The 25,377-nt window shown below is 56.5% G+C and overlaps 5 protein-coding genes across 5 annotated transcripts in view; 3 read left to right on the top strand and 2 right to left on the bottom strand.

Moving 5' to 3' along the window:
• The window catches only part of PDE4C (phosphodiesterase 4C), a gene marked incomplete at both ends in the record, with an annotated part of 29,478 nt that extends 26,521 nt beyond the window's left edge, over positions 1 to 2,957 (top strand). The window contains 2 exon segments of the mRNA XM_080715437.1: positions 2,314 to 2,783; positions 2,912 to 2,957. Coding sequence (XP_080571563.1) covers positions 2,314 to 2,783; positions 2,912 to 2,957 — 516 coding nt within the window.
• Positions 2,958 to 3,577: 620 nt separating this feature from the next.
• RAB3A (RAB3A, member RAS oncogene family) lies at positions 3,578 to 11,348 on the top strand (the record flags this gene model as incomplete). The annotated part of the gene is made up of 4 exons (XM_080714903.1): positions 3,578 to 3,805; positions 6,473 to 6,591; positions 9,917 to 10,041; positions 11,158 to 11,348. 4 exons carry the CDS (start codon positions 3,578 to 3,580, stop codon positions 11,346 to 11,348), a joined length of 663 nt encoding a protein of 220 aa, XP_080571029.1.
• LOC308276833 (U6 snRNA-associated Sm-like protein LSm8) lies at positions 9,086 to 9,376 on the top strand (the record flags this gene model as incomplete). The annotated part of the gene is made up of 1 exon (XM_080715753.1): positions 9,086 to 9,376. One exon carries the CDS (start codon positions 9,086 to 9,088, stop codon positions 9,374 to 9,376), a length of 291 nt encoding a protein of 96 aa, XP_080571879.1.
• Positions 11,349 to 12,534: 1,186 nt separating the features above from the next.
• Positions 12,535 to 14,957, bottom strand: MPV17L2 (MPV17 mitochondrial inner membrane protein like 2; the record flags this gene model as incomplete). Its single annotated transcript, XM_080715436.1, has 4 exons — positions 12,535 to 12,753; positions 12,918 to 12,994; positions 13,546 to 13,716; positions 14,771 to 14,957. The coding sequence occupies 4 exons, from the start codon at positions 14,955 to 14,957 to the stop codon at positions 12,535 to 12,537; spliced, it is 654 nt and encodes a 217-aa protein (XP_080571562.1).
• A 2,364-nt stretch (positions 14,958 to 17,321) lies between these two features.
• On the bottom strand, positions 17,322 to 22,826 carry IFI30 (IFI30 lysosomal thiol reductase; the record flags this gene model as incomplete). Its single annotated transcript, XM_080715820.1, has 7 exons — positions 17,322 to 17,387; positions 17,471 to 17,524; positions 18,964 to 19,116; positions 19,981 to 20,073; positions 20,287 to 20,361; positions 20,430 to 20,612; positions 22,737 to 22,826. The coding sequence occupies 7 exons, from the start codon at positions 22,824 to 22,826 to the stop codon at positions 17,322 to 17,324; spliced, it is 714 nt and encodes a 237-aa protein (XP_080571946.1).
• Positions 22,827 to 25,377: the final 2,551 nt, after the last annotated feature.

Genomic DNA, 25,377 nt, shown 5'->3' with positions numbered 1-25,377 from the left:
ACCCACCCTCTCTCCATCCGTCCACTCGCTGCAGGCCATCGTCACGGAGCCCCCACACGGCTAATGAATAAATAGGTCAACATAATTGTTCCTCTTTTTTTGCAATATTTATTTGTTTGTTTATAGTACTGGTGATTGAACCCAGAGGCATTCTACCTCTGAGCTACATCTCCAACCCTATTTTTTATTATTTTGAGGTGGGGTCTCCCCTAAGTTGCGGAGGGGCTGGTCAAGTTGTTGAAGCTGGCTGTGAACCCGCGATTCTCCTGCCTTCGCCCCCCCCCCCAAGAACTGGAATGCCAGGCTGTGCCAGTTTATTGTTACTTATTGTTACATTTTCCCGCTTCTCCACAGCGGGTTTGTGACACTTTCATAGTCCCAGTTCGAATGGGACATAAACATGTTACCCTTGGGGGAAAAAAAGAATAAATTTTACCAGTGCGGAGGGGGCGGGAGGCGGGCGGGCCTGCAGGCGCCAAGTTATTCTGGTGCGAGGCGCCTCCGCAGCTGGAGAGCTTTTTATAAACAGGACGAGCCAGCCCCCCCTCCCCGCCAGTTCCGCCTCCTGGGGTGGGGGGCGAGCTGATCGGGACTCTCCTGGAGCCTCGGCCCCTCCAAGATCTGCAGGGGAGGGGGCTGGCTCAGTGTCACCTCTGGGGCTCGGGGCTCTCCTGCCCCAGATTCTGACATTTTCCCCTCAATATTCGGATGACCACAGCACGGAGCGTCTTGTTCCCCCAAATCTCCATCTTTGGGTCTTGCTTTCCCGGGAGGGGAGGGGTCGTCCGGTCCCCCCCATCTTTGAATCCGAGCAGTCGAGGGTTTGGGGGGCGCGGGCTCCTTCAGTCCTTCCCCGCTGGCGGATCGTTCACTGAAGGTTTGGAGGTTAAGGGCACAGGAGGCTTCTCCGCCCCTACTTAGCCTTGTCTTAGCCCCATTATGGAGAGTTTTCCTCTCCATAATGGGGCGCGGGGAAGAAAGGCGTCCGGGTGCCCACCAGTTTTTCTGGGAATTGGTCAGACAAGGTGGCTCTCAAGACTCTACTTTTTCTTTCCTACGTTTGTTTGTTTTTCGGGACTAGGGATGGGACCCGGGGCATTCTACCTCTGAGCTACGCCCCCAGCCCTATTTTTTATTCTTTATTTTTATTCTATTTTATTTTTGCAGTATGGGGATGGAATGCAGGGGCATTCTACCTCCGAGCTACGCCCTCAGATTTATTTTTTTATTTTCGGGTCTGGGGATGGAACCCAGGGGCATTCGACCTCCGAGCTACACCCTCAGATTTATTTTTTTTTTTTTATTTTTGGGTCTGGGGATGGAACCCAGGGGCATTCGACCTCCGAGCTACACCCCTGCCCTGTTTTTTATTTTTTATTTTGAAACCGGGTCTCACCGAGTTGCAGTGGCCTCACTAAGTAGCTGAGGCTGTCCGCGAACCACGATCCTCCTGTCTCAGCCTCCCGAATGCTGGAACTACAAGCGTACGCCACCAAGCCAGGTATCTTTCTTTCCTACTTAACAGGAGATGCTGAGTCTCTACCAGCCCGGCCCTCTTTGGGAGGGGGTCTTACACTTCAGAAATCCGATGGAGGTCTTTTATTTATTTATTTATTTATTTATTTATTTATTTATGTGGTACTGGGGGTGGAACCCAGGGGCTTTCTACCTCCGGGCTATGCTCCCAGCCCTATTTTCTATTTTATTTGGAAACAGGGTCTCGCTAAGTTGCTGAGAGCCTCACTAAGTAGCTGAGGCTGGCTTCGAACCTGCGGGATCCTCCTGTCTCAGCCTCCCAAGTGCTGGGATTACAAGCGTGCGCCACCACGCCCGGCTTGGAGGCCTCTTTTGACATCTCTTCCTACTCCTCTTCCTCCACCTCCTGCTCCTCCTCCTTCCGTGTGTGTGTGTGTGTGTGTGTGTGTGTGTGTGTGTGTGTGTGTTGGTCCTGAGGATATAATCCCGCTCTCTTTCTAATTTGAACCCTAAAGATTGGAGGGTCGTGGAGCACGTCTTGGGCCCCAGGTCCTCTTTTGTGAAACTGGGAGTAGGAGGAATTGAACCAGAAGCCCGGGCACCTGGCACCAGGATGGGGCTGTAGAGGCCCCGGCGGGGGTGAGAGCCGGAGGGGACGGGAACCGCCCCCCAAGGCCCGGCGGGGCCAAGGTCTCATCCTCTCGGCCCTTCTAAAGCCTCCGAGCTCCCATTGGACAGGAGGCGGGAGACGGCGGTGACTGATAGGCTAAGCAGCCTGAGGCCAGTGAGGGGCGGGGCGAGAGCTGAAGCCTCCCTGTCCCTACTGGCTGCGCGCAGGTGGCCCCGCCCCTTCCGCGCGTCAATCTGCGCGAGAGCCCCGCCCTTCCTGGCCCCGCGGGCCTCATCTCCATGCGCGGCCCCGCCCCCGATGTCGTCACGGCCGGATCTGCATGCGAGGCCCCGCCCCGCTCCTTGCAGGACGTCACCCAGGACTGCAGGGGCCTGAGCCGCCGCCGCCGCTCCGGGGCTCTCCGCCGCCACCCAGGGAAGTCACCGCCGCCCGGTCGCAGCGTCCTCGGCGCAGGCACGGTGAGCCCGGGCGGCCGTGCGGGCTCCAGCCGCCGCCATAACCTTCATTTCACTGCGGGGCTGGGGACGTGGGCCGGGCTGGCGGAGCCGCCCGCGGGGACGCGCGGCACTGGGGGCCCGGGAGGGTCCCGGCGCCCAGCCCCCGGCCGCCCCGCAGGGCGCCCCCTCCTGCAGCGCTGCGGCGGAGGGGGAGGGGAGGAGGGCGCCCTGCGGGAGCTGTGCGCGCGGGAGGCTCCTGCGTGCGCGTGCGCGTGGTGTGCACACGCGTGTGCGCGTCCCCCCGCCCGTGCGTCCGCGCGCGTTGAACCTGGGTGTGCTCACGTGACCCCCGGGGGTCGGTGCCCAGGTGTGTGCGCGCCGCCGGCGAGTGGAGGGAAAGGCGGGGGCTGTGAGGGCGCGTGCGCGAGGGGGCGATTGTGCACACACCTGCCGGGGTGCGGGCGTCCGTGCGCAAGGGTGGCTTTGCACGCGCGTGCACAGACAGGTGTCCGTGTCTCTGTCTGGTGCACCTGCGCGCGTCTGCACGATCGCGTGTGTCCGCGCGTGTGCACGTGAGTCTGTGCACGCCCCGTCACCGTCACGTGACGCAGCCGCCGCGGCCCGAGCTCTCCCAGTACCGCGGTTTGGGGGAAGGGGAGCCGCGGACGCGCGGCCCCGAGGGACCGTCCACGCGTGTGCACGCGGGCCCAAGGCTCGGGCCGGGAAACGTGGGTGGGGGCGGGGCCGGCCGCAGTCACCCCACCAGCGCCCCCCGGGGCTGAGGGTTACAGCCCAGCTGGGTGCAGGCCTGAAGCAGTCGGGGTGAGCTGAGCGCCTTTAAAACCCAGGACCTTTCAAGGTCATGGTCTGGCTTCTGCCCGGGGGGATCCCCCATTAATACCAGACTCCCAGGGGGATTAGAGTGACCTCCCCAAATGTCTGCACTGCCCTGCAGCCCTCTGCACCGCCAGCTGGGCCCGGGCAGCTGGGATGGAGGGAGCCCCTCACACCCTCCTGCACCCCACATCCCCAGATGGCATCGGCCACAGACTCCCGCTATGGACAGAAGGAGTCCTCGGACCAGAACTTCGATTACATGTTCAAAATCCTCATCATCGGCAACAGCAGCGTGGGCAAGACGTCCTTCCTCTTCCGCTACGCCGACGACTCCTTCACGCCCGCCTTCGTCAGCACCGTGGGCATCGACTTCAAGGTCAAGACCATCTACCGCAACGACAAGAGGATCAAGCTGCAGATTTGGGTGGGTCTGGCCCTGTGCCTTCTCCACACCCGGGCACTTGCCAGGTGCCCGCGGTGTGCCAGGGGAGGACCAGAGAGCGCCCCTCTCCCGTCGGGCCCAGCTCCGGCCTCGGTGGCTCCGCCAGGCGCCGGCATGTGGGGCTGTGGTTTCTGCAGGACTTTGGCCCCCTCGTCCTCTTTTCTTGGGACAGATCTGGACCCTCAGGCACAGTCTCTTCCCTCAAACTCCAGCAACGGCCCGAGCCCGTTAAACCTGAATTAGAACCGTCCTTTCTGTGCTTGCTAGCTGCACGGCTCCCACCACATTTGGAGTAAAACACACACCCCTAGCCGGGCGTGGTGGCGCACGCTTGTAATCCCCGTGCTTGGGAGGCAGAGACAGGAGGATCACACAGGTTTGAAGCCAGCCTCGGCTACTTAGTGAGACCCTGTTTCCAAATAAAATATAAAATAGGTCTGGGAGTATAGCCCAGAGATAGAAGGCCCCTGAGTTCCAGCCCCAGTACAAAAAAAAAAAAAAAAAAGAGAGAGAGAGAAAGAAAGAAAGAAAGATAAAAAGAAAAAGAAATTTAAAAAGAACAAAAAATTGGGCTGGGGGTGTCGCTCTGAGGTAGAATGTCTCTGGGTTCAATTCCCAGCACTATAGAAAATAAAATAAAATAAAATATAAAGAATAAAAACAGGAGCAGGGCGTGGTGGCGCACGCTTGTAATCCCAGCATTCGGGAGGCTGAGACAGGAGGATCACGGTTCGAGGACAGCCTCAGCTACTTAGTGAGGCCCTTTGCAACTCAGTGAGACCCTGTTTCAAAGTAAAGAATAAAAATAGGGCTCAGAGGTAGAATGCCCCTGGGTTCCATTCCCAGTACTGCAAAAATAAATAAATAAGTAAATAAAAACAGGGCTGCGGTTGTAGCTTAGAAATAGCTTGCCTTGAGTTTCATCCTCAGTTACACACACACACACCCCCCTCAGTCTCCATATCCTCACTTGTAATCAGAGAGGCTAGGAACAAGCAGGGCGTGGTGCTGCACGCTTGTAATCCCAGTACTTTGGAGGCTGAGACAGAAGGATTGCAAGTTCGAGGACAGCCTCAGCAAGTACTGAGGCTATCATTAGCCTAGCAAGAAAGACCCTGTTTCAAAGTAAAAATAAAGGCCGGGCGTGGTGGCGCACGCTCGTCATCCCCGCGCTTGGGAGGCGGAGACAGGAGGATCGCGCAGGTTCGAAGCCAGCCGCGCGCGCTGGCTTAGGAGACCCTGTTTCCAAATAAAAATATAAAAATAGGTCTGGGAGTGTAGCCCGGAGGTAGAAGGGCTTCCAGGAACCCCAGTACCACCAAAAAAACAAAACCAAAAAAAAAAAAAAAAAAAGTAAAAATAAAATAGGGCTGGAGGTGTAGTTCAGAGGTAGTGACCCTGGGAACAATCCCCAGTACAGAAAAAAAAACCGATGGCGCCCCCTACCGGATTCTCTTCCTTTAATCCCCACGGAGCTCCCTCCTTCCCACAGGTTTTTGTTTTTTTTTTTTTTTTTCTTTTCCGTGGTGCTGAGGGAAACCCAGGGCCTTCTACCTTAAAGCTACATCCCCAGTGCTTTTTATTTCTCTGTCCCTGTCTCTCTGTCTGTCTCTGTCTCTGTCTCTGTCTCTGTCTCTCTCCTCCTTAAAGCTACATCCCCAGTGCTTTCTCTCTCTCTCTGTCTCTTCCTCTCTCTCCTGTGGTGCTAGAGATTGAACCCAGGGGACATTCTACCTCCCAGCTACACCCTCAGCCTGATTTTTCATTCTTTATTTTGAAACAGGGTCTCCCGAAGTTGCTGAGAGCCTTGATAAGTTGTCTAGGCTGGACTTGAACTTGTGATCCAAGTTCAGGTGTACTCCCAGACCTATTTTATATTCTATTTGGAAACCGGGTCTTGCTAAGTTGCAGAGGGCCTCAGTAGCCGAGCCTGGCTTTGAGTCTGCACAATCCTTCCGTCTCGGCCTCCCAAGTAATGGATTAAAAACGTGCGCCACCACCCCCAGCTTCTGTTTCTCTCTCTTTTATTTATTTATTTTTTCAGTACTGGGGATGGAACCCAGGGGCATTCCACCTCCGAGCTACACCCCCAGCCCTATTTTGTATTCTTTATTTTGAAACAGGGTCTCACTGAGTTGCAAAGGGCCTCACTAAGTGGCTGAGGCTGGCCGCGAACCGCGATCCTCGGGTCTCAGCCTCCCGAATGCTGGGATTACGTTCCTCATTTTGAAACACGATTTGCTAAATTGGCGAGGGCCTCGGTCAGTCGATCCAGGCTGGCCTTGAACTTGAATTTGTTGTCTGGCCTCGGCCTCCCTCGCACGTCCCTGGGCGGTGACGGGCACGCGCCTTGCCTGGCCAGGGAGTGTTTTTCGTGCACAGCACAGTGCACTGGACGGCGCAGGGATTTCTGGCCGTGTTGTGGACGCTGCGTCCCCAGGGCTAGTGCAGGGTGTGGCCCGGGGTGCTGGGTCAGTGCCCAGCGGGTCTGTTGAATGCTGGGGGACCCAGTCTGCAGGTGATGGATCACAGGAGGACGCCAGCGACCCGGCTCGCCTTCCCCTCTCCGGCCTCCCTGGCTGGACGGAGCGCACGTCCGCGCCGGGGCTGGTGCGTAGGCCCGCTCTGACCCTGTCTCCTCCTTCCCAGGACACAGCCGGGCAAGAGCGGTACCGGACCATCACCACGGCCTACTACAGGGGCGCCATGGGCTTCATCCTCATGTACGACATCACCAACGAAGAGTCCTTCAACGCCGTGCAGGACTGGTGAGCGCCGAGGCCAGGCCGCGGCCGCACACGCACACACGCAGGCGGGGGTTCGGTGTAAACACAGGGAAAGACATCTGGAATCTGGAGGAGATGGTGGCGATGGGGACAGGACAGGCTCCATGACGCCGGTTTCCATGTGCTAGAAGTTGTAAATCTTTTATTTTATTTTATTTATTTATTTTTGCGGTGTTGGGGACAGAACCCAGGGGCGTTCTGTCTCCGAGCTACACCCTCAGCCCCATTATTTTTATTTTTTGTTTTAGTTTTTATTTTTTGGTGGTATTGGGGATGGAACTCTGAGGCTTTTCTACCTCCTGGCTACACTCCCAGACCTATTTTATACTTTATTTGGAAACAGGGTCTCACTAAGTGGCTGAGGCTGGCTTCGAACCTGTGTGATCCTCCTGTCTCCGCCTTCCAAGCGTGGGGATTACAAGTGTGCGCCACCATATGCCCGGCTTTTTAATTCTTTATTTTTTATTTTATTTATTTGTTTGTTTATTTATTTATTTATTTATTTATTTATTTATTTTAGCGGGTCTGGAGATGGAACCCAGAGGCATTTAGCCTCAGAGCTACACCCCCTGCCCTAATTTTTTATTCTTTATTTTGAAACAGGGACTCACTAAGATGCAGAGGGCCTAGGTAAGTGGCTGAGGCTGTCTGTGAACCGTGATCCTCTGGTCTCCGCCTCCCGAATGCTGGGATTACAAGCGTGTGCCACCACGCCCGGCTCTTCTTTATTTTGAAACAGGGTCTCACTGAGTTGCAGAGGGGCTCACTAAGTAGCTGAGGCTGTCCGCGAACCTTGATCCTCCTGTCTCAGCCTCCCGAATGCTGGGATGACAAGCGTGCCCCACCACGCCCAGCTCGTAAATCTTTTATCTAGTCCTAAAGTTGTAAATTAACATTTTAACACTCTCCCCAGCCAGGTACAGTAGCAGGTACCTGTGGTCTCTACTCAGAAGGCTGAGGTAGGAGGCTTGCTTGAGCCCAGGAGTTTGAGACCAGCCTGCAAAGCATAGCAAGACCCATCTCGACTATAAAATAAGAAGCCGGGCGTGGTGGCTCACGCTTGTCATCCCAGCATTCGGGAGGCTCTGAGACCGGAGGATCGCGGTTCTCGGACAGCCTCAGCTACTTAGTGAGGCCCTCCGCAACTCAGTGAGACCCGGTTTCAAAGAATAGAATAGGGCTGGAGGGTATATCTTGGAGGTAGAATGTCCCTGGGTTCAATTCCCAGTAACATGCACACAAAAATAAAGTAAAAAAAAAAAAAAAAGCTGGAGCTGGGCGCGGTGGCGCATGCTTGTAATTCCAGCATTTGGTTGGCTGAGACGGGAGGATCGTGGTTTGCAGACAGCCTCATCTACGTAGTGAGGCCTTTTGCAACTCAGTGAGACCCTGTTTTAAAATAAAGAAAAAAAATTGGGCAGGGGGTGTGGCTCAGAGGTCAAATGCCCCTGGGTTCCATCCCTAGACCCGGGGGAAAAAAAAAGCTGGGTATAGTGGCACATGCCTATAATTCCTGTACTTGGGAGGCTGACACAGGAATTTTGCAGGTTCTAGGCCAGCCTGGGCAGCTTAGTGAGAATCTGATTCAAAATAAAAAATAATAGCCAGGCTGGGCGTGGTGGCGCACGCTTGTAATCCCCGCGCTTGGGAGGCTGAGACAGGAGGATCGCACGGGTTCTAAGCCAGCCTCAGCTACCTAGTGAGGCTCTCAGAAACTTAGTGAGACCCTGTTTCCAAATAAAATATAAAATAGGTCTGGGAGTGTAGCTCAGAGGTAGAAAACCCCTGGGTTCCACCCCCAGTACCACCAAAAAAAAAAAAAAAAAAAAGGAGAAGGAGCCGGCGCGGTGGCGCACACTTGTAATCCCAGCATTCGGGAGGCTGAGACCAGAGGACTGCGGTTCCCGGACAGCCTCAGCTACTTAGTGAGGCCCTCTGCAACTTAGTGAGACCCGGTTTCAAAATAAAGAATTAAACATTGTTCAGAGGGTGTAGCTCGGAGGTCGAATTCCTCTGGGTTCCATCCCCAGACTCACACACAAAAAAATGGAGTTGAGGGTATAGCTTGGAGGTAGACTGCCCCTGGGTTCCATGCCCAGAAAATAAAGATAAAAAATACAGCTAGGAGTACCACTCATAGGTAGAACCCCTAGATTCAGCCCCTGGCACCAAAAACTAAACTAAAATAGGGTTGGGGGTATAGCTCAGTGGCAGGGAACTCCTGGATTCAGTTCCCTGTACTGCAGAATAGGTGAAGGAAGAAAGGAATAAATAAACAAATGGATAAGTAAATAAAATTAATATCTGGGCCGGGCGTGGTGGCGCAGCCTTGTAATCCCAGCATTCGGGAGGCTGAGACCGGAGGATCGCGGTTCGCGGACAGCCTCAGCTATTTAGCGAGGCCCTCCGCAACTCAGTGACACCCTGTTTCAAAAATAAGGACTCAAGGTTGCTGGGACTCTCCCGGCCGAGCAGCATGACGTCCGCCCTGGAAAACTACATCAACCGAACTGTTGCTGTTATTACATCTGATGGGAGAATGATTGTGGGAACACTAAAAGGTTTTGACCAGACCATTAATTTGATTTTGGATGAAAGCCATGAACGAGTATTCAGCTCTTCACAGGGAGTAGAGCAAGTGGTACTAGGACTATACATTGTAAGAGGGGACAATGTTGCAGTCATTGGAGAAATCGATGAAGAGACAGATTCTGCGCTTGACTTGGGGAATATTAGAGCAGAACCTCTGAACTCTGTAGCACACTGAAGAAAATACTACATACATAGGAAATCTGTAAATGTTGTACAGAAACTGATTATTCTGAGGATGATGTGTAGAAATTTTATGAACATGTAATTGTGGATTTTTGACTTCTTATTGATTCATTATAATATGTAAATTAAAATGTTTCTACATTTTTATTGAAAAAAAAAATAAGGACTCAAAAATCAGGCTGGGGGTGTAGCAAAAAAAATATCTATATATCTGCCTAGACAGAATGGCAACTTTTTTTCTTTTTTCGATACTGGGGATGGAACCCAAGGGCATTTGACCTCAGAGATACGCCCCCTGGCCTATTTTGCATTCTTTATTTTGAAACAGGGTCTCACTAAGTTGCGGAGGGCCTCACTAAGTACCTGAGGCTGTCCTGGAACTGCGATCCTCTGGTCTCAGCCTCCTGAATGCGGGATTACAAGCATGTGCCACCACGCCGGCTGACAGCACGACTTTGAAGGGCTGGGAGACCCTGGATGGGGCCTTGGGAGCTTCCCAACCCTAACCAGTCCCGGCTGCTTCCTCCCACAGGTCGACCCAGATCAAGACGTACTCGTGGGACAACGCCCAGGTGCTGCTGGTGGGGAACAAGTGCGACATGGAAGATGAGCGGGTGGTATCCTCGGAACGCGGCCGGCAGCTGGCCGACCACCTGGGTGAGTGCCCGGCAGGGTTGGGGACCCCCAGGGACAGCCCGGGTCTCGCAGCTCAGCCAGGCCAAGGATGACTCAGGTCTGAGCCATTCACATTCCGCAAGCTGGCCTTGGTCCAGGAGCCGTCTGAGATGGGTCGTGATGGATGCGTAGGAGCTGGCGGTGCGAAAGCCACCGATTCGTTGGGACACCGTCTGCTTCACACTGGTGGCTTTGGCCCCAGCGGCTCCTAGCGTTGTGGGAGGGGGACTCATGGGCCACGGGAGGGGGAAGCCAGGTTCCACTTGGTGTAGGGAAGGATCCTGAGTGCATACGATGTATCTGGTGCTTAAGGAAAGGCTCTTAGCTGGGCGCGGTGGCGCACGCTTGTAATCCCAGCATTCGGGAGGCTGAAAACGAAGGATGGTGGTTTGTGGACAGCCTCAGCTATTTAGTGAGGCCCTCCGCGACTCAGTGAGACCCTGTTTCAGAAATTAAGAGACTAAAGCCGGGCGTGGTGGCGCATGCTTGTAATCCTCGCGCTTGGGAGGCTGAGACAGGAGGATCGCACGGGTTCGAAGCCAGCCTCAGCTACTTAGTGAGGCTCTCAGCAACTTAGTGAGACCCTGTTTCCAAATAAAATCTAAAAAAGGTCTGGGAGTATAGCCCGGAGGGAGAAAGCCCCTGGGTTCCACCCCCAGTACCACCACCAAAAAAAAAAAAAAAAAAAAAAAAAAAAAATTAAAAGACTATAAAAAATAGGGCTGTGGGTTGAATGCCCCTGGGTTCCATCCCAGTACCAAAAAAAAAAAAAAAAAAAAAAAAGACTAAAAATTAGGGCTAGGGATTTAGGTTGGAGGTTGAATGCCCGTTTTCCATCCCTAATACCGTAAAAAGTTAAAAAAATAAAAAATAGGGCGGTGGTATAGCTGGGAGATAGGATCCCTTGAGTTCAATCCCCAGACACACACACACACACACACACACACACACACACACACACGAAGGATCTTTGAGGAAGAGGAAATAATTCGGGCGAAGGCCGGAGATGAACACCGCGAGTGTCTTGCAGTAGTTTTACGAGGCTGGGGCACGGCCTGGGCGGGAGGCAGGGCGCCCACTCCTCTCTCTGGACCACAGGGTTTGAGTTCTTCGAGGCGAGCGCCAAGGACAACATCAACGTCAAGCAGACCTTCGAGCGCTTGGTGGACGTCATCTGCGAGAAGATGTCCGAGTCGCTGGACACGGCCGACCCTGCGGTCACGGGTGCCAAGCAGGGCCCGCAGCTCACCGACCAGCAGGCACCCCCGCACCAGGACTGCGCCTGCTGAGACCACCCGGCCGCCCGGCCCCGCCCGCCCGCCAGGCCCGCGACCCCGCCCCGCCTTAGCCCGCACCCTAATTTATTATTACCGTAGCTATTTATTTATTTATTTATTGAGGATGTCCCCGGGCCGGGCTCTCCCCTGTACATAGGCCCCGCCCCCTGCCCTGCGTGGCTCGTGGTCCCCACTTCCGAAGCCTCCTGAGACCCCCGCCGTTTTTTTATTTTTAATCCACCCTCATCAATAGTTGGTTGTAAAGAGGGGGCCAGGTACCACCCCAGGGTCGGCGGCCAGGTGACGGGAGGGGCCCGGCTGCCGCGGGCTGAGGCCGCGCTGGGGTCTCCGGGGTCGAGGGTGCTCTGCAACTGGCCGCAGGGCTCCTCTCCCCAGAGTTCTTTCTGGGTGTGTGGGGTGCTGAGACAGGAGGATCACCACCCTGAGACAGGGGTGTATTCACCACCCTGGGGTCTCCCCAACCTGTTCTGGCGTCACAAGTGTCAAACGTGCCCCCCCAGTCCCCTCAGAAATGTCACAACACTACACAAAATCCAATAAAGTGAAGGCACCAAGCTGCGTCCCTGCGCCCGCCGCCCCGAAAACCACACGACTTTTCCAACTGCCGAGGAATCCAGTGGGAATCCCACAGTTCCAGGCCAGGGTAAAGGGGGCCAAAAGGAGGCTGGGGTCCTGCCTGAAGCTTTGGGGGCTGACTCTGAGATGGGCCCTGGCCCTGCCTTGGTCCCCAGGCCTGGGAGAGGCTCTGCCGGTGGCCCGGGATGGGCGCTTGGGTCTGGCGGCCGGGAGGGTCCACACGGAGAGGCGTCCTGGTCACGGGTCCAGTGAGACTTGGGGGCCGGGGGCCTCTTCATGGTTGTGTTTCAGACGGAGAAACTGAGGTCCACAGAGTGCTTGGGAGCGAGCTCAGGCGCTCGCCGGGGAGTGGCCGGGCTGGGTGCGGCCCGGGGCTCAGCGCGGGTCAGTGTCGCCCAGCGTGGCCTCTGTCCTGGGGCCGGCAGCTCGGTCAGTCCGGGTGCCCAGAGCCACACTGCCTTGCGGCGTCACGGAGGCCGGGGTCTGTCAGCACAAGACGGCATGGTGAGCCCTGCGGGTCCTCCCGAGCCCACCCGGGGTCCGCGCCTTCAATGGCCGTGGCCGGGACCAGGTGGGGGTCACACCCTGGCATCAGGGCCCCTTATCCTGGGGTGGCTGTACTGCCAATTGGGACGCGGGCGGGTGGCCCCTGCGGAGTCTCCCGGGTACCTGGCCCACCCGCCACACTCACCCGGTACTTCAGGTAGGACAGGTACGTGTCCCAGCCCAGAGTCAGGCCATTGATGTAGGTGACGCGGAACTGGGGGGGCACGAAGAGGAAATTCACCAGCTGGGCAGCTGGCCACACGCACCAGTCGGCCTGCAGGGAGGGGCGGGGCCGGGGCGGAGAGTAAGGAGGGTGGGCGGGGCCTGGGCGGCTCGGGGGCGTGGCCAGAGCCTCTGTGGGCGGGCCGCGGTGAAGGTGGGGCCGGGCATGGGTGGAGCCTTAGGCCCAAGGGGCGGGGCCTGGGCTGGCGTGCCAACCTTGTAGAATTCCCAGAACTTGTCCCGCAGCTCCTGGCAGCTCTCATCCAGCGTCTGGCCTTCCAGGCAGCCAAGGCCTGGGAAGGAAACCAAGAAGCCAGTGTCAGTGGCCATGGAGACTGTGAAGTGGACCGATGGGGGTGGGTTGGGGACGGCCTCCGGGCCAGAGCCAGCGGGTAGGGGCCCAGCAGGGAGACAGGCGCAACCGCGGGGTGTGTGGCGAGGGAAAGGCATAGGAGAATGCAGTTATAAGTATATAGAAACATGTGCTCCAGAAAAGGAGACACACCCCGAGCTTAAAGCTGTTTTTATTCTCCTTTACTGGTTCTAGAGGGTAGGGAATGAGGGACTCGGCCAGGCTCTGCACAGAGCGAGGGCTGGCATGGCTGTACCTGTCCGCCCTCCTCAGCTCCTCTGCTTCCGGCCTCAGGACCTTGGCATGGGCTGGCTCTCCAGTCTCAGCTGAGTGTCCATCCTTCCACCCAGGGCAGCCTTATCAGACGCGGTCCGTGCCCCCATCCCACCAACACCACTGGCTCCCTGAGCTCAGGCTGGCTCTGACCTCTCCCCGCATGGCCAGGGCCACTCCAGAACTGAGGGGCAAAACCCAAGCTCACAGGCTCCTTACCCAAGAAGTACCAGACACCCAGCATAGGAGAGGCTACCAGCTGGTCCACCAGGACCTTCTTGAGGATGTTTGGGAGGCCTCGAAGGCCGGAGGCAGGGAGCACACGGTCCAGCCACAGGTACCAGAAGTGCAGGAAGGGCCCCATGCTGCAGCCCACCGCGAACATGCTGGCTGCGGGCAGTAAAATCAGGGTGTCAGATCGGACTATCCGAACCCCTACCCCTAACCAAACCCCGCCATCCACTCCCTCCCGGGCTAAGATGTGGGTAAGCCCGGTGCCCACCCTGGAGCCTCAGACAGAAAACGGGCTGTGTGTTCTTCCATTAAAAGCCAGGCAAAGCCGAGCATGGTGGCGCACGCTTGTAATCCCCGCGCTCGGGAGGCGGAGACAGGAGGACCGTGCAGGTTCGAAGCCAGCCTCAGCTACTTAGTGAGACCCTGTTTCCAAAGAAAGATATAAAAATAGGTCTGGGAGTGTAGCCCGGAGGTAGAAGGGCTTCCAGGAACCCCAGTACCACCACCAAAAAAAAAAAAGCCAGGCAAAGCCGGGCGTGGTGACGCATGCTTGTAATCCCAGTAATTGACTGGGAGCCTGAGAACGGGTACCGGGATTTGAGGCCAGCCTCTGCTACTTAGTGAGGCCCTCGGCAACTTAGTGAGACTTTGTTTCAAAATAAAGAGTAAAATATAGGGCTGGGGGGTGTAGATTGAATGCACCTTGGTTCCATCCCCAGTTCTGAAAAAAACCAAAAAAACAAAAAACCAGACAGATGCAATTCCAGGGGACCCTCAGTCGGGGGCCAGTGGACGCAGCGGTGGGGGTTGGTGACGATGCCCCCAGGTTGGAAGGAGAGATCCCTGGGGTCCGGAGGTAATGGAGACCCTCCCGGATGGAAGTGGACAGAGACCCTTGGGGTGGGAGGCGATGGGGCCCTTCCCAGGACGAAAATGGACAGAGACCTCAGGGTAGGAGGTGATGAAGGCCCCCCCCAGAATGGAAGCAGACAGACACCCCAGGCTGACAGGCACGGCGACCCTCCCCGAGGATGGAAGCGCGGAGACCCCAGGGAGGGAGGTGCTGGGGAGGGGCTGTCAGGGTGCACCGGGGGCAGCGTCCTGCCAGGGCCGGAGGCCGGCGCGGGGGTGGCGGCGCACAGGTCCCCAGAGTGCGCGATCGGGGTCAAAGGTCCCCGGGGCGAAGGCCCCGCCCCGCCGCGGTCCTCACCTGAGCGCCGCGGGTCAAACCTCTGGCCCGGACGGGCGCGCATCTCCCAGGACTGGCGCGCTCCGTCCCCGGCCGCCATCAGCGCGCCGCAGCCCAGAGTGTTGGTGACGAGCAGCGCACGGCCCTGGAACAGCGGCTGCCCCGCGGCCCACAGCCCGCGCAGCCAGCGCCAGCCCGCGGGCGCCATGTCCTGCACCCGGCCCTGCGCCCGGCCGGGATTCCGCGTGCGCGCGCCCCGCCCCGCCCACGGCGCGCCCCACCCAATCCGCGCTCTCCTCGGGTCCGCCCCACCCAATCCGCGCTCTCCTCGGGTCCGCCCCACCCAATCCGCGCTCTCCTCGGGTCCGCCCCACCCAATCCGCGCTCTCCTCGGGTCCGCCCCACCCAATCCGCGCTCTCCTCGGGTCCGCCCCACCCAATCCGCGCTCTCCTCGGGTCCGCCCAGCCGCGCGGCCGCCCCGTCGGAAGCGTGGAAACGCTGTGCACCGCCTCCCGCTCACCGACCTTTCGCAAGAAAGCGTGCGTACACCAGGCTGCCCAGTGAGGCCCTTACAAACTCTTTCCCCGCCCCCTTAGGAGCTGTCCAATGGGTAGCCGTAGCCGCGCCCCGCCTACCAGCGCCGGCCAATCAGACCCCGGTACACACCGGGGACGCGGGGAGGTGAGGGGAAATCACTGCCTATTGCTCCGCCTCCCGCGTTAAGATGGCCAATCGCAGGCAGGCACCAGTCCTCGGCGCCCCGCTGCGCTCCAGCTGGCGGGTGTCCGGGCCTCGCGGAGGAGGCGCCGGTCTGGTCCCGAGCGGCTCCGGGAGGCGGAGCTCCCAGCAGTGGGCGGGCGCTGCGATTGTGCAGCGCGGCTGCAGACTTTGACCTTGACTCTTTAGTCGCCTTGGGACAGAGTTGCTGAATATAACTGTAACGTCGCCGCCGCCGCCGAAAGACTCAGTTCTGGGCGCATTGCATGCATTAAATAATTTCACAGCAATTTTAGACCGCTGCAAAAATTATGACGTCTCCATTTTACCGCCCATTTCCGTAGCTAAAAAAATAGAAGTTTCAGTACAAATCTAGTAACCTGTCGCTGCCCGGTTTGTTCTACGTCCAAGAGAAAAAGAAATGTCACTGGGCGTGGTGGGACACGCTTGTGATCCCAGTCCTTGGGAGGCTGGGCAGGAGGATCGCGGGGTCACAGCCAACCTCAGCTGCTTGGGTCTGGAAGTAGCCGGGCGTGGTGGGCACGCTTGTAATCTCGGCATTTGAGAAGCCGAGACCGGAGGACCGCGGTTCGTGGACAGCCTCAGCTACTTAGTGAGACCCTCCGCAACTCAGTGAGACCCTGTTTCAAAATAAAGAATAAAAAATAGGGCTGGGGGTGTTGCTCGAGGTAGAATGCCCCTGGGTTCCATCCCCAATACCGAAAAAAGTTTTTTTTTCTTACATTTTTTCTTTCTTTTTACATCCTTTCTTTCTCTTCCCTTAGTACTGAGGATTAATTCAGAGCGTTCTACCTCCAAGTTACCCTCACAGTCCTTTTTTTTTTTTAAAAAGGGTTTTAGCTGGGCTGTTGGTGCATACCTGTAATCCCAATATTTAGGAGGCTGACACAGGAGGATCACAGGTTTGAGGATAGCTTCAGCAAAATAGACTCTAGACAACTTAGACCCCCCCCCTTTTTTTTTTTTAGTGGTACTGGGGTTCCTGGAAGCCCTTCTACTTCCGGGCTACACTCCCAGACCTATTTTATACTTTTTTATTTTTGGAAACAGGGTCTCTTAAGCCAGCGCTTCAAACCTGCGCCATCCTCCTGTCTCCGCCTCCCAAGCGCGGGGATGACAAGCGTGCGCCACCACGCCGGCCCCCAGCCCTATTTTAAGCTAGCGAGACCCTATGTTACCCAGGCTAGTCTGGGACTTACCATCCTTCAGTCTCGGCCTCCCAAGAACTGGGATGACAGGCACGCACCAGCATGCTTTTTTTGTTACTGTTGTACTGGGGATGCAACCCAGGGGCATTCTATCTCCGAACTACACCCCACCCAAGCCCTATTTTTTAGCCTTTATTTTGAAATAGGGTCTGAGTTGCAGAGGGCCTCGCTAAGTAGCTGAGGCTGTCCACGAACCGCGATCCTCCAGTCTCAGCCTCCAAATGCCCGGGTTACAATCGTGCGTCACCCCGCCCGGCATCCATGCTTCACTTTGGAAAACTATCCTAAGGACTGGGGGTGCAGCTCAGTGGCTCAGCCCTTGTCTAGCATGTGGGAGGCACTGGGTTCCATCCTTAGCACAGCAAAACACAACACAAACATGTAAAAACCCACAAAGAATCACGACAACCAGAAAGAAGAGTTTATTATATATTAAGAGTTTTAAATTTGCATCATTCTCTGAGACAAGATTCTTGATCATGGGGTGGAATATTGGGTCTGGGTTTTGAGGGATATGTAAGAGTTCGTTTGCGGGGCAGTATCTGCTGAGGGTTGGGGGATCATAAAAATCAGGGCAGCCGGGCTCCTGCTCTTCCTCTGTGAGCCCCTCCCGGGGCACTGACCATCACTTGTAGCAGACATCTCTGTGGGAGTGCGCCACGGAAGAGCAGACGTCTGGTTTCTCCAAGCCCTGGCGGGGAAGCCGGGAGTTAGAGGGTCTGGGAGAGGCTCCACTCCCATCAGCTGGAGCCCACGGCCTCCTGCCCGGCTTACCTGGTACAGCTGGCAGACCAGGCTCAGGAGCTGGCTAAGGTTTTTCAAAGGTTTCTGCACAAAACAGGACAAGAAGGCGTACTTTCACCAGCCCACCCCTTTTTTTTGGCACTGCAGATAGAACCCAATGGTTGTTCTTCCTCTGAGCTACACCTCAACCCTTTTTATTTATTTTTAATTTATTATTATTAATTTTTTTGCGGTAATGAATATGGAACCCAGGGGCACTCTACTTCCGAGCTACACATCCAGCCCTATTTTTTTTTTTTTTTTTTTTTTTTGCGGGTCTGGGGATGGAACCCAGGGGCGTTCGACCTCTGAGCTGCACCTCCTGCCCCAATTTTTATTCTTTATTTTGAAACTGGGTCTCACTGGGTTTCAGAGGGCCTAAGTAGCCGAGGCTGGACAAGAACCGCGATCCTCCGCTCTCAGCCTCCCGAATGCTGGGATTACAAGCGTGCGCCACCACGCCCGGCTCCTACTTTTTATTCTTTATTTTGAAACAGGGTCTCACTGAGTTGCAGAGGGCCTAAGTAGCTGAGGCCCTATTTACTTATTTTGCGGTACTGGGGATGGAACCCAGGGGCATTTTACTTCTTAGCTATGCCCCCAGCCCTATTTTTTATTCTTTATTTTGAAACAGAATCTCACTGAGTTGCAGAGGGCCTAATAGCTGAGGCTGTCTGTGAACTGCGATCCTCCTGTCTCAGCTTCCCGAATGCTGGGATTACAAGCGTGCGCCACCACGCCCGGCTCCTTTTTATATTTATTTATTTATTTATTTATTTATTTATGGGTCTGGGTATGGAACCCGGGAGCATTTGACCTCCGAGCTACACCCCTTGCCCTAGTTTTTTTTTTTTTTTAATTCTTTAATTTGAAACAGGGTCTCACTGAGTTGCGGAGGGCCTAAGTATCTGAGGCTGTCTGCGAACCGCGATCCTCCTGTCTCAGCCTCCCAAATGCTGGGATGACAAGCGTGTGCCACCACGCCCGTCTCCTTTTTATTTTTATTTATTTTATTTTATTTATTTTATTTTCTTGGTGGTACTGGGGTTCCTGGAAGCCCTTCTACCTCTGGGCTACACTCCCAGACCTATTTTTATATTTTTATTTGGAAACAGGGTCTCCTAAGCCAGTGCGCGCGGCTGGCTTCGAACCTGCGCGATCCTCCTGTCAGCCTCCCAAGCGCGGGGATTACAAGCGTGCGCCACCATGCCTGGCTCCTTTTTATTTTTAAAAAGGGTCTTGCTAAGTTGCTGAGTGATGTTGCTAAGTTGCTAGGGTGATGAGGCTGACCTCGAACCTGCGATCCTCCTGCCTCAGCCTCCCAAGTACTGGGATGGGCAGCCTGCATCTCTACACCTGGTTTACACGGACCCCTTAATCCACACGCCCCGGTCTGAGCCCTAGAGACCAGGGACTCCTGCCTCCTGCCTCCCAGAGCACCTGATCCCTTCCCCTGGCCAGGCGTGGGCTGCAAGGGCTCTTACCCCGTTGACGACGACCCAGGGCACGTACTCGTGGGGCGGCTGCAGGGCTTCTGTGAGCTGGGCGTTGCGGTGCATGAGCTCCGTGCCGCGGTCCCCGGCTGCACACCGCAAGATGCTGTCTGGCGACACCTCGGGGGCATAGAGCTCCAGGCACTGGGGGGGGCACCAACGGGTTGGCCAGCTTCCTCCCTGTCATCCCCCCAGCACTGCCCCGGCCCTCCAGCTAAGCACGTGTCCTCAATGGCAAAGTGGAAGCCGCTAACTTGCAGCCAGGCCGCAAGGCCTGCAGACGGCAGGAGGAAGGAGTCGGCAGGGGCCGCCCTGCCTCCGCTGCCGCTCTCCCTCCCTCCCTGCCCCCCAAGGCGTCTTGCTTTCCCCTGGGTTTACATCCACAGGGTCCCCTTCCTCCACCGCCCTTCCTCGCTGCCAGGAAGGTAAGCTGGACCCGCCTTCCTCTTTTTTTTTTTGCGGGTCTGGGGATGGAACCCAGGGGCATTTGACCTCTGAGCTACACCCCCTACCCATTTTTTATTCTTTATTTTGAGACAGGGTCTCACTGAGTTGCAGAGGGCCTCTCTAAGTAGCTGAGGCTGGCCGCGAACCGCGATCCTCCGGTCTCAGCCTCCCGAATGCGTGCGCCACCGCGCCCGGCTTCTTCCTCCTCCTCCTCCCCAAGCTCCACCCGGATCCCACACAGCTGGGCCTGCCCCGGGCTGAGGCCTCCTGGGTTTCCTGGGTGTCTGCTGAGTGAAGAAATCACTGGGGCAGATGAATCACCCTTTGGATGTGATTTTCACAATCCCCTGGGGAAGTGGGCGGCCGTTCCCTATCAGCCCGGTCCCTGAACATTCCTGTTCACCGTTCTGGCCTAGCTCAGGGACGCCTCCTCTGGGAGGCCTTCCCTGATTGGACGGTGCCCCTGGGAGACCCATGGCGCCAGGATGCAGATATGGGGACGGGTTTTCCGGGCCGGCGGGAGCGGCGGGCTGACGCAGGTCGGCCCACGCGGTTGCTCACGGGCTTAAGGTTTTTTTCCATGTCGTCCAGCTGCTCCAGGCAGACGATGGTCAAGAAGGCTGTGTTCTTCTCCAGCTTGTCCAGCAGGCAGGCCTGGGGGCCGAGGAAGGGGCGGCTGAGGACAGGAGGGGGGCCGGAGCACCCCAAGGCTTCTGAGGAGAGCTTTCGGCACCCCGTGTGGTTCAGCGCCACGTGACTCCGTGGAGGCCCAGGAGGCAGAGGATGGAGCCAGCGCCCCCTGAGCTGGCCCTCCAAGGACACGGGGGCTCTGAGCCCCCGCCGGTGGGCTCGGGGTCCCCCACGTACCTCAATTTTGTTAAGCTTGCACTCCAGCTCCCCGTGTTGGCACACGAACTCCCAGGTGCCGCTGACATTTCGTTCCTGCGGGGCAGACAGCCGGTGAGCGGCCCGCCCTGGCCCGTGCCTCGGTTTCCCCAGTGCGTACGCACCTGAGCATTCCCATAGGGCACCAGCGTGACATTGAGGATCTCCAGCACCAACAGCCACGTCGGAAAGAGGTCTCGGACCAGGAAGGCCCGGCAGCCTCCGCACAGGGATTCGTAGTAGAGGCTGACGTTCACGGGCGGCGCTGACAGCTTCCCGAGGGGCCCCCGCAGGCACAGGCCGCGGGCCTGGAGGAGGGACGGCAGTGAGGCCGACAGCGGCGCCAGCCGGTGCCCCAGGCCCAGTTTGATGCTCTCTAGCAAGTCAAGTGCGATTGCAAGCCCGGCACTTGGGAGGCTGAGACAGGAGGATCGCAGGTTCGCAGCCGGCCTCAGCTGCTTAGTGAGGCCCTCCGCAACTTAGTGAGATCCCGTTTCAAAATAAAAAAAAAAGAGAAAGCCGGGCGTGGTGGCGCAAGCTTGTAACCCCAGCATTTGGGAGGCTGAGACAGGAGGATCCCGTTTTGGGGCCAGCCTCAGCTACTTAGCGAGGCCCCTTGCAACTCAGTGAGACCCTGTTTCAAAATAAAGAATAAGCCGGGCATGGTGGCGCAGGCTTGTAATCCCAGTGCTTGGGAGGCTGAGACAGGAGGATCTGTGTTCGCAGTCAGCCTCGTCTACTTAGGCTCTCGGCAACCTAGTGAGACCCTGTCTCAAAAAAAAAGAAAAAAAAAAAAACAAAAAACAAAACACGGGCTGGGAGTGTAGCTCGGAGGTAGAATGCCCCTGGGCTCAATCCCCAGCACCACATATTAAAAAAAAATTTTTTTTAAAATAAAGAATAAAAAATTAGGGCTGGGGGTGTAGCTTGGAGTTCTGTAGAATGCCCCCTGGGTGCCATCCCTAGTACCACAAAAAATAAATAAGTAAACAAAATAAGATAAAAAATAAAAAGACTAAGAAAAAAATAGGGCTGGGAGTGTAGCTCAGAGAGGTACAATGCCCCTGGGTTCCACCTCCAGTACCACACACACACAAAAAAGAAATAAAAAAAGAATAAAATAGGGCTGGAGGTGTAGCTCAGAGCTAGAATGCCCCTGGGTTCTATCCCCAGCACCAAAAAAGAAAGAAAAGAACAAAAAGAAAGAGAAAGTATCAGGGAGCGTAAACAATAAATACAGCTGAAACTCCCTGCCAGACCTCGCTGCGTCGATCCCGCCGTTGAGGGCTGGCTCCCCCTCCTTCCCTCTCCCTCTCCCTCTCCCTCTCCCTCTCTCTCTCCTGCTGGGGGTAGAGCCATGGCCTCTGCAGGCTGAAGCCAGCCCCGGCAATTGACCGAGACTCAACAAGTTGCTGAGCCAAGTGCCAGGCCAGCCCTCTACCACCGGGCCACCCCCCACCCCAGGCTTTCGCGGCCTCAAGTGCTCCTCAGTCCTGCTGGGACGCGGGCACACCGTCCTCACGGGACCTGGAAGCTGAGACAGGAGGCTCACGGGTTCACAGCCAGCCCCGGCAGCTCAGGGAGCCTCACATCCACTTAAAACCCTGCTTCCAAATAAGAAATAAGAAAGGCCCGAGGTGTGGTCTGTCTCAGCCTCCAAATACGGGGATGACGGCGAGCACCCCCTCACCCAGCAAGACTGAGGTCCATTTAAGAGCACAGTGAAGTCTGGGACGGCTGGGGGTGTAGCTCAGAGGCGGAATGCCCCTGGGTTCAGGTCCAAGTTCCTCAATCTCAGTTTGTCTATAAAACTGACACCAGCAGACACATCCCTGTAATTCTAGTACTTAGGAGGTTGAGGCCAGCCTCAGCAATGTATTGAGACTCTCAACAACTTAGTGAGACCGGTTCAAAATGAAAAAATAAAAATGGCCGGGGGTGTAGCTCAGAGACACAGCTCCCCCGGATTTCCCAGTTTAAAAAAAAAAAAAAAAAAAAGACAGGAGAGCCCGGCAAACAATAGGCGCTTAAATGCGTGCACAGCCCTTACTTTTCTGCTTGTAAGGAGCCTGCAGGCAGCAGGACCGAGGCAGCGGGGTTCGCGATCACCGCCCTCCGCGCGGCTTTTTCGGAGCTGTATACCATTGGCGCCCAATGCATGCGCGTCCCGTATCGCTCCGCCTCCCCCCCAGTCTGGGCGGTGAGCTAGGGAAAACCCCCCACCCACTCGGATTCCTTACTCTTCCTCTCCCGCGACCCGCGTGAACCCCACCCATGCCCCACCGAGCCGCGCGGCGCCTAATACTTGCTGACTTCGGCTGGGCCCGGTGCGGGGCGTCGGGGGGCGCCGGGGCCCCCACCTGCCGGGCCCCCCTCGGCGGGCTCAGGCGTACAGCAGGCGGCCGGGCGGGTCTGGGGGGCGCGGCCCCTACCTGGCAGCCCGCCGCCCTCGGGGGCGCCGCTCCCAGCAGCAGCAGCAGCAGCAGCAGCGCGGGCAGCGGCAGGAGCGGAGACCCGGCCATCCCGGCGGCGGAGGTGCGGGCGGCGGGGACTGCGGCGGGAAGCCCCGCCCCGGCCACGCCCCCGGGGCAGGCCCCGCCCCCGCCCGCCCAGAGGGCGAGTCGGCTGGGTGGGCGGCAGGGAGGGGCCCCAGGGCGCCGCTGGGGTCCCAGCTGAGTCCGCGTCCCTTAGGTGTGCGGATCGTGCCGCCTGGAGGGCTCGGGAGCGGCGGGCTCGTCCTACGGGGCGGGCACGGCTGGGGGCTTCCCGACCCCCGCACAGGCACAGGCCGGGGGTTTTGTGGGGAACCACCCGAGAGGTTCAAAAGCTGCAAATCCCCAAAGGCCACAGGGCGCGAGGCCGTCCCACGGGAGGAGGTGGGTGTCCCCAAGTCCCAGCCCTCTGTGGGTTCGGGGTGGACAAGTCAAGGCCTCCAGGTCCCAGCCCGCCCCGCTCCTCAGTGGACCAAGCCCCACTTTCTCCCCCCTGGGCTGGGGGTGCGCCACCCCTGAGCTACCACCTCAGTCCCTTTTTAAATTATTAGTTTTTATCTTTTTTTGTGGTCCTGGAGATTGAATCCAGGGGCATCCTACCTCCAAGTTACAACTCCAGTCCTACTTTTTAAATTCTTTTTTTTTTTTTTTTGCGGGTTTTGAGATGGAACCCAGTGGCATTTGACCTCCGAGCTACACCCCCTGCCCAATTTCTTACTCTTTGTTTTGAAACCGGGTCTCACTGAGTTGCAGAGGGCCTCACTAAGTAGCTGAGGCTGCCCGCGAACCCCGATCCTCCGGTCTCAGCCTCCCGAATGCTGGGATTACAAGCGTGCCCACCACGCCCGGCTTTAAATTCTTTTTTCTTTTTGAAACAGGGTCTCACTACATTGTGGAGGGTCTAAGTTTGAGGCTAGCCACAGACCTGTGAACCTCCTGTCTCACCCCTTTTTTTTTTTTTTGCAGTACTGTGGATTGAACCCAGAGGCATTCGACCTCTGAGCTACACCCCCAGCCCTATTTTTTATTCTTGTGTGTGTGTGTGTGTGTGTGTGGTACTGGGGTTCCTGGAAGCCCTTCTACCTCTGGGCTACACTCCCAGACCTATTTTTTATTTTTATTTTGAAACAGGGTCTCTTAAACCAGCAAGGCTGGCTTCGAACCTGCGCAATCCTCCTGTCTCCGCCTCCCAAGCACAGGGATTACAAGCGTGCGCCACCACGTCCGCCTTATTATTTGTGGGTCTGGGGATAGAACCCAGGGGAATCTGATCTCTGAGCCACGGCCCCTGCCCTATTTTTTATTCTTTATTTTGAAACTGGGTCTCACTGAGTTGCAGAGGGCCTAAGTAGCTGAGGCTGTCCTTGAACCTTGATCCTCCTGTCTCAACCTTCTTTGCTGGGATTACAAGTGTGCACCACCACGCCCGGCCCTTGGTAAATTTTGAGACAACATCTAAGTGGCCCTGGCTGTTCTCTAACTTGCGGTCCTCCTACCCTTAGCCTTCGGAGTTGAGTGCTGGGATCACAGGCCTGCACCACCATGCTTGGCTGTTTTCTTCCTTTTTTTTTTTTTTTTTTTGTTTTGGTCGTGAGGATCTAACCCAGGGGTGTTCTACCACTTTACCCCAGCTCTTTTTATTTTTAAACAGGTTCTCATTAAATTGCCGAGGCTGGCCTTGAACCTGTGAGGCTGGCCTTGAACCTGCGATCCTTCTGTCTTCTGTGGGATTACAAGCGTGTGCTGCCACAACTGGCTTTTCCTTCCTCTTTCTTTTCTTTCTGGTACTGCGGATGGAACCCAGGGGCATTTGACCTCCAAGCAACACCCCCTGCCCTATTTTTTATTCTTTAATTTGAAACCGGGTCTCACCGAGTTGCAAAGGGCCTAAGTAGCTGAGGCTGTCCGCGAACCGCGATCCTTCTATCTCAGCCTCCAAATGCTGGGGTTCTGAAGGACCAAAGTGACGCCATGACAGGCTTCAGTTAACGCTGAGTAGAGTAGGCCTAAGTTTCTGTCCAAAATTAAGTTCCTGTTTCCCCATAACCTTTGCCCTATTCCCTGGGAAGCAGCTGCTGACTGCTAATCTGATCTTCCCCTGGCAACAGCCAACCCCTGCAGCCTATACCTGGGTCTGGCTTGCAGGTACCCCAGGCAAGGTCACTCTGCCTGGAGTTAGAGCCCCCCACCCATCCTCAACATTCCTAGATAAGCCTCCCAAGGTGGGAAAGCTAAGCCAATGGGTGGGGGGGGGCAGCAGACTTTTGATTTAAAATATCCAATCAGTGCAAAAGTGGGTTGGGCGGCCTTCCTTAGGGGATATAAGCTTTGTTCTTGGGGGGCAAAGGGCTCTCCCCGTGACCACTGCGTTGGTGCGTGTGGAGAGACCCAGCTCGAGCTTGAGTCAACAGCCCTGATGCTTCTCGCATGGGACTCGCTCCTGGTGGTCATGGGCGGGTAACGGTCTGGCATGACAATTACAAGCGTGTGCCACCTCGGCCGGCTCCTGTGTCTTCTGAAAGTCCCCCAAGACTCGGCATCTCATCTCTGAGATCACTGCGTGCTCACCCTGTGCTGGGCC

This window comes from Muscardinus avellanarius (genome assembly GCF_963383645.1).
Source record: "Muscardinus avellanarius genome assembly, chromosome: 18".
Classification (NCBI taxonomy): domain Eukaryota; kingdom Metazoa; phylum Chordata; class Mammalia; order Rodentia; family Gliridae; genus Muscardinus; species Muscardinus avellanarius.
The sequence above is the reverse complement of the archived record's forward strand: the minus strand, read 5'-3'. Positions and strand labels throughout refer to the sequence as shown.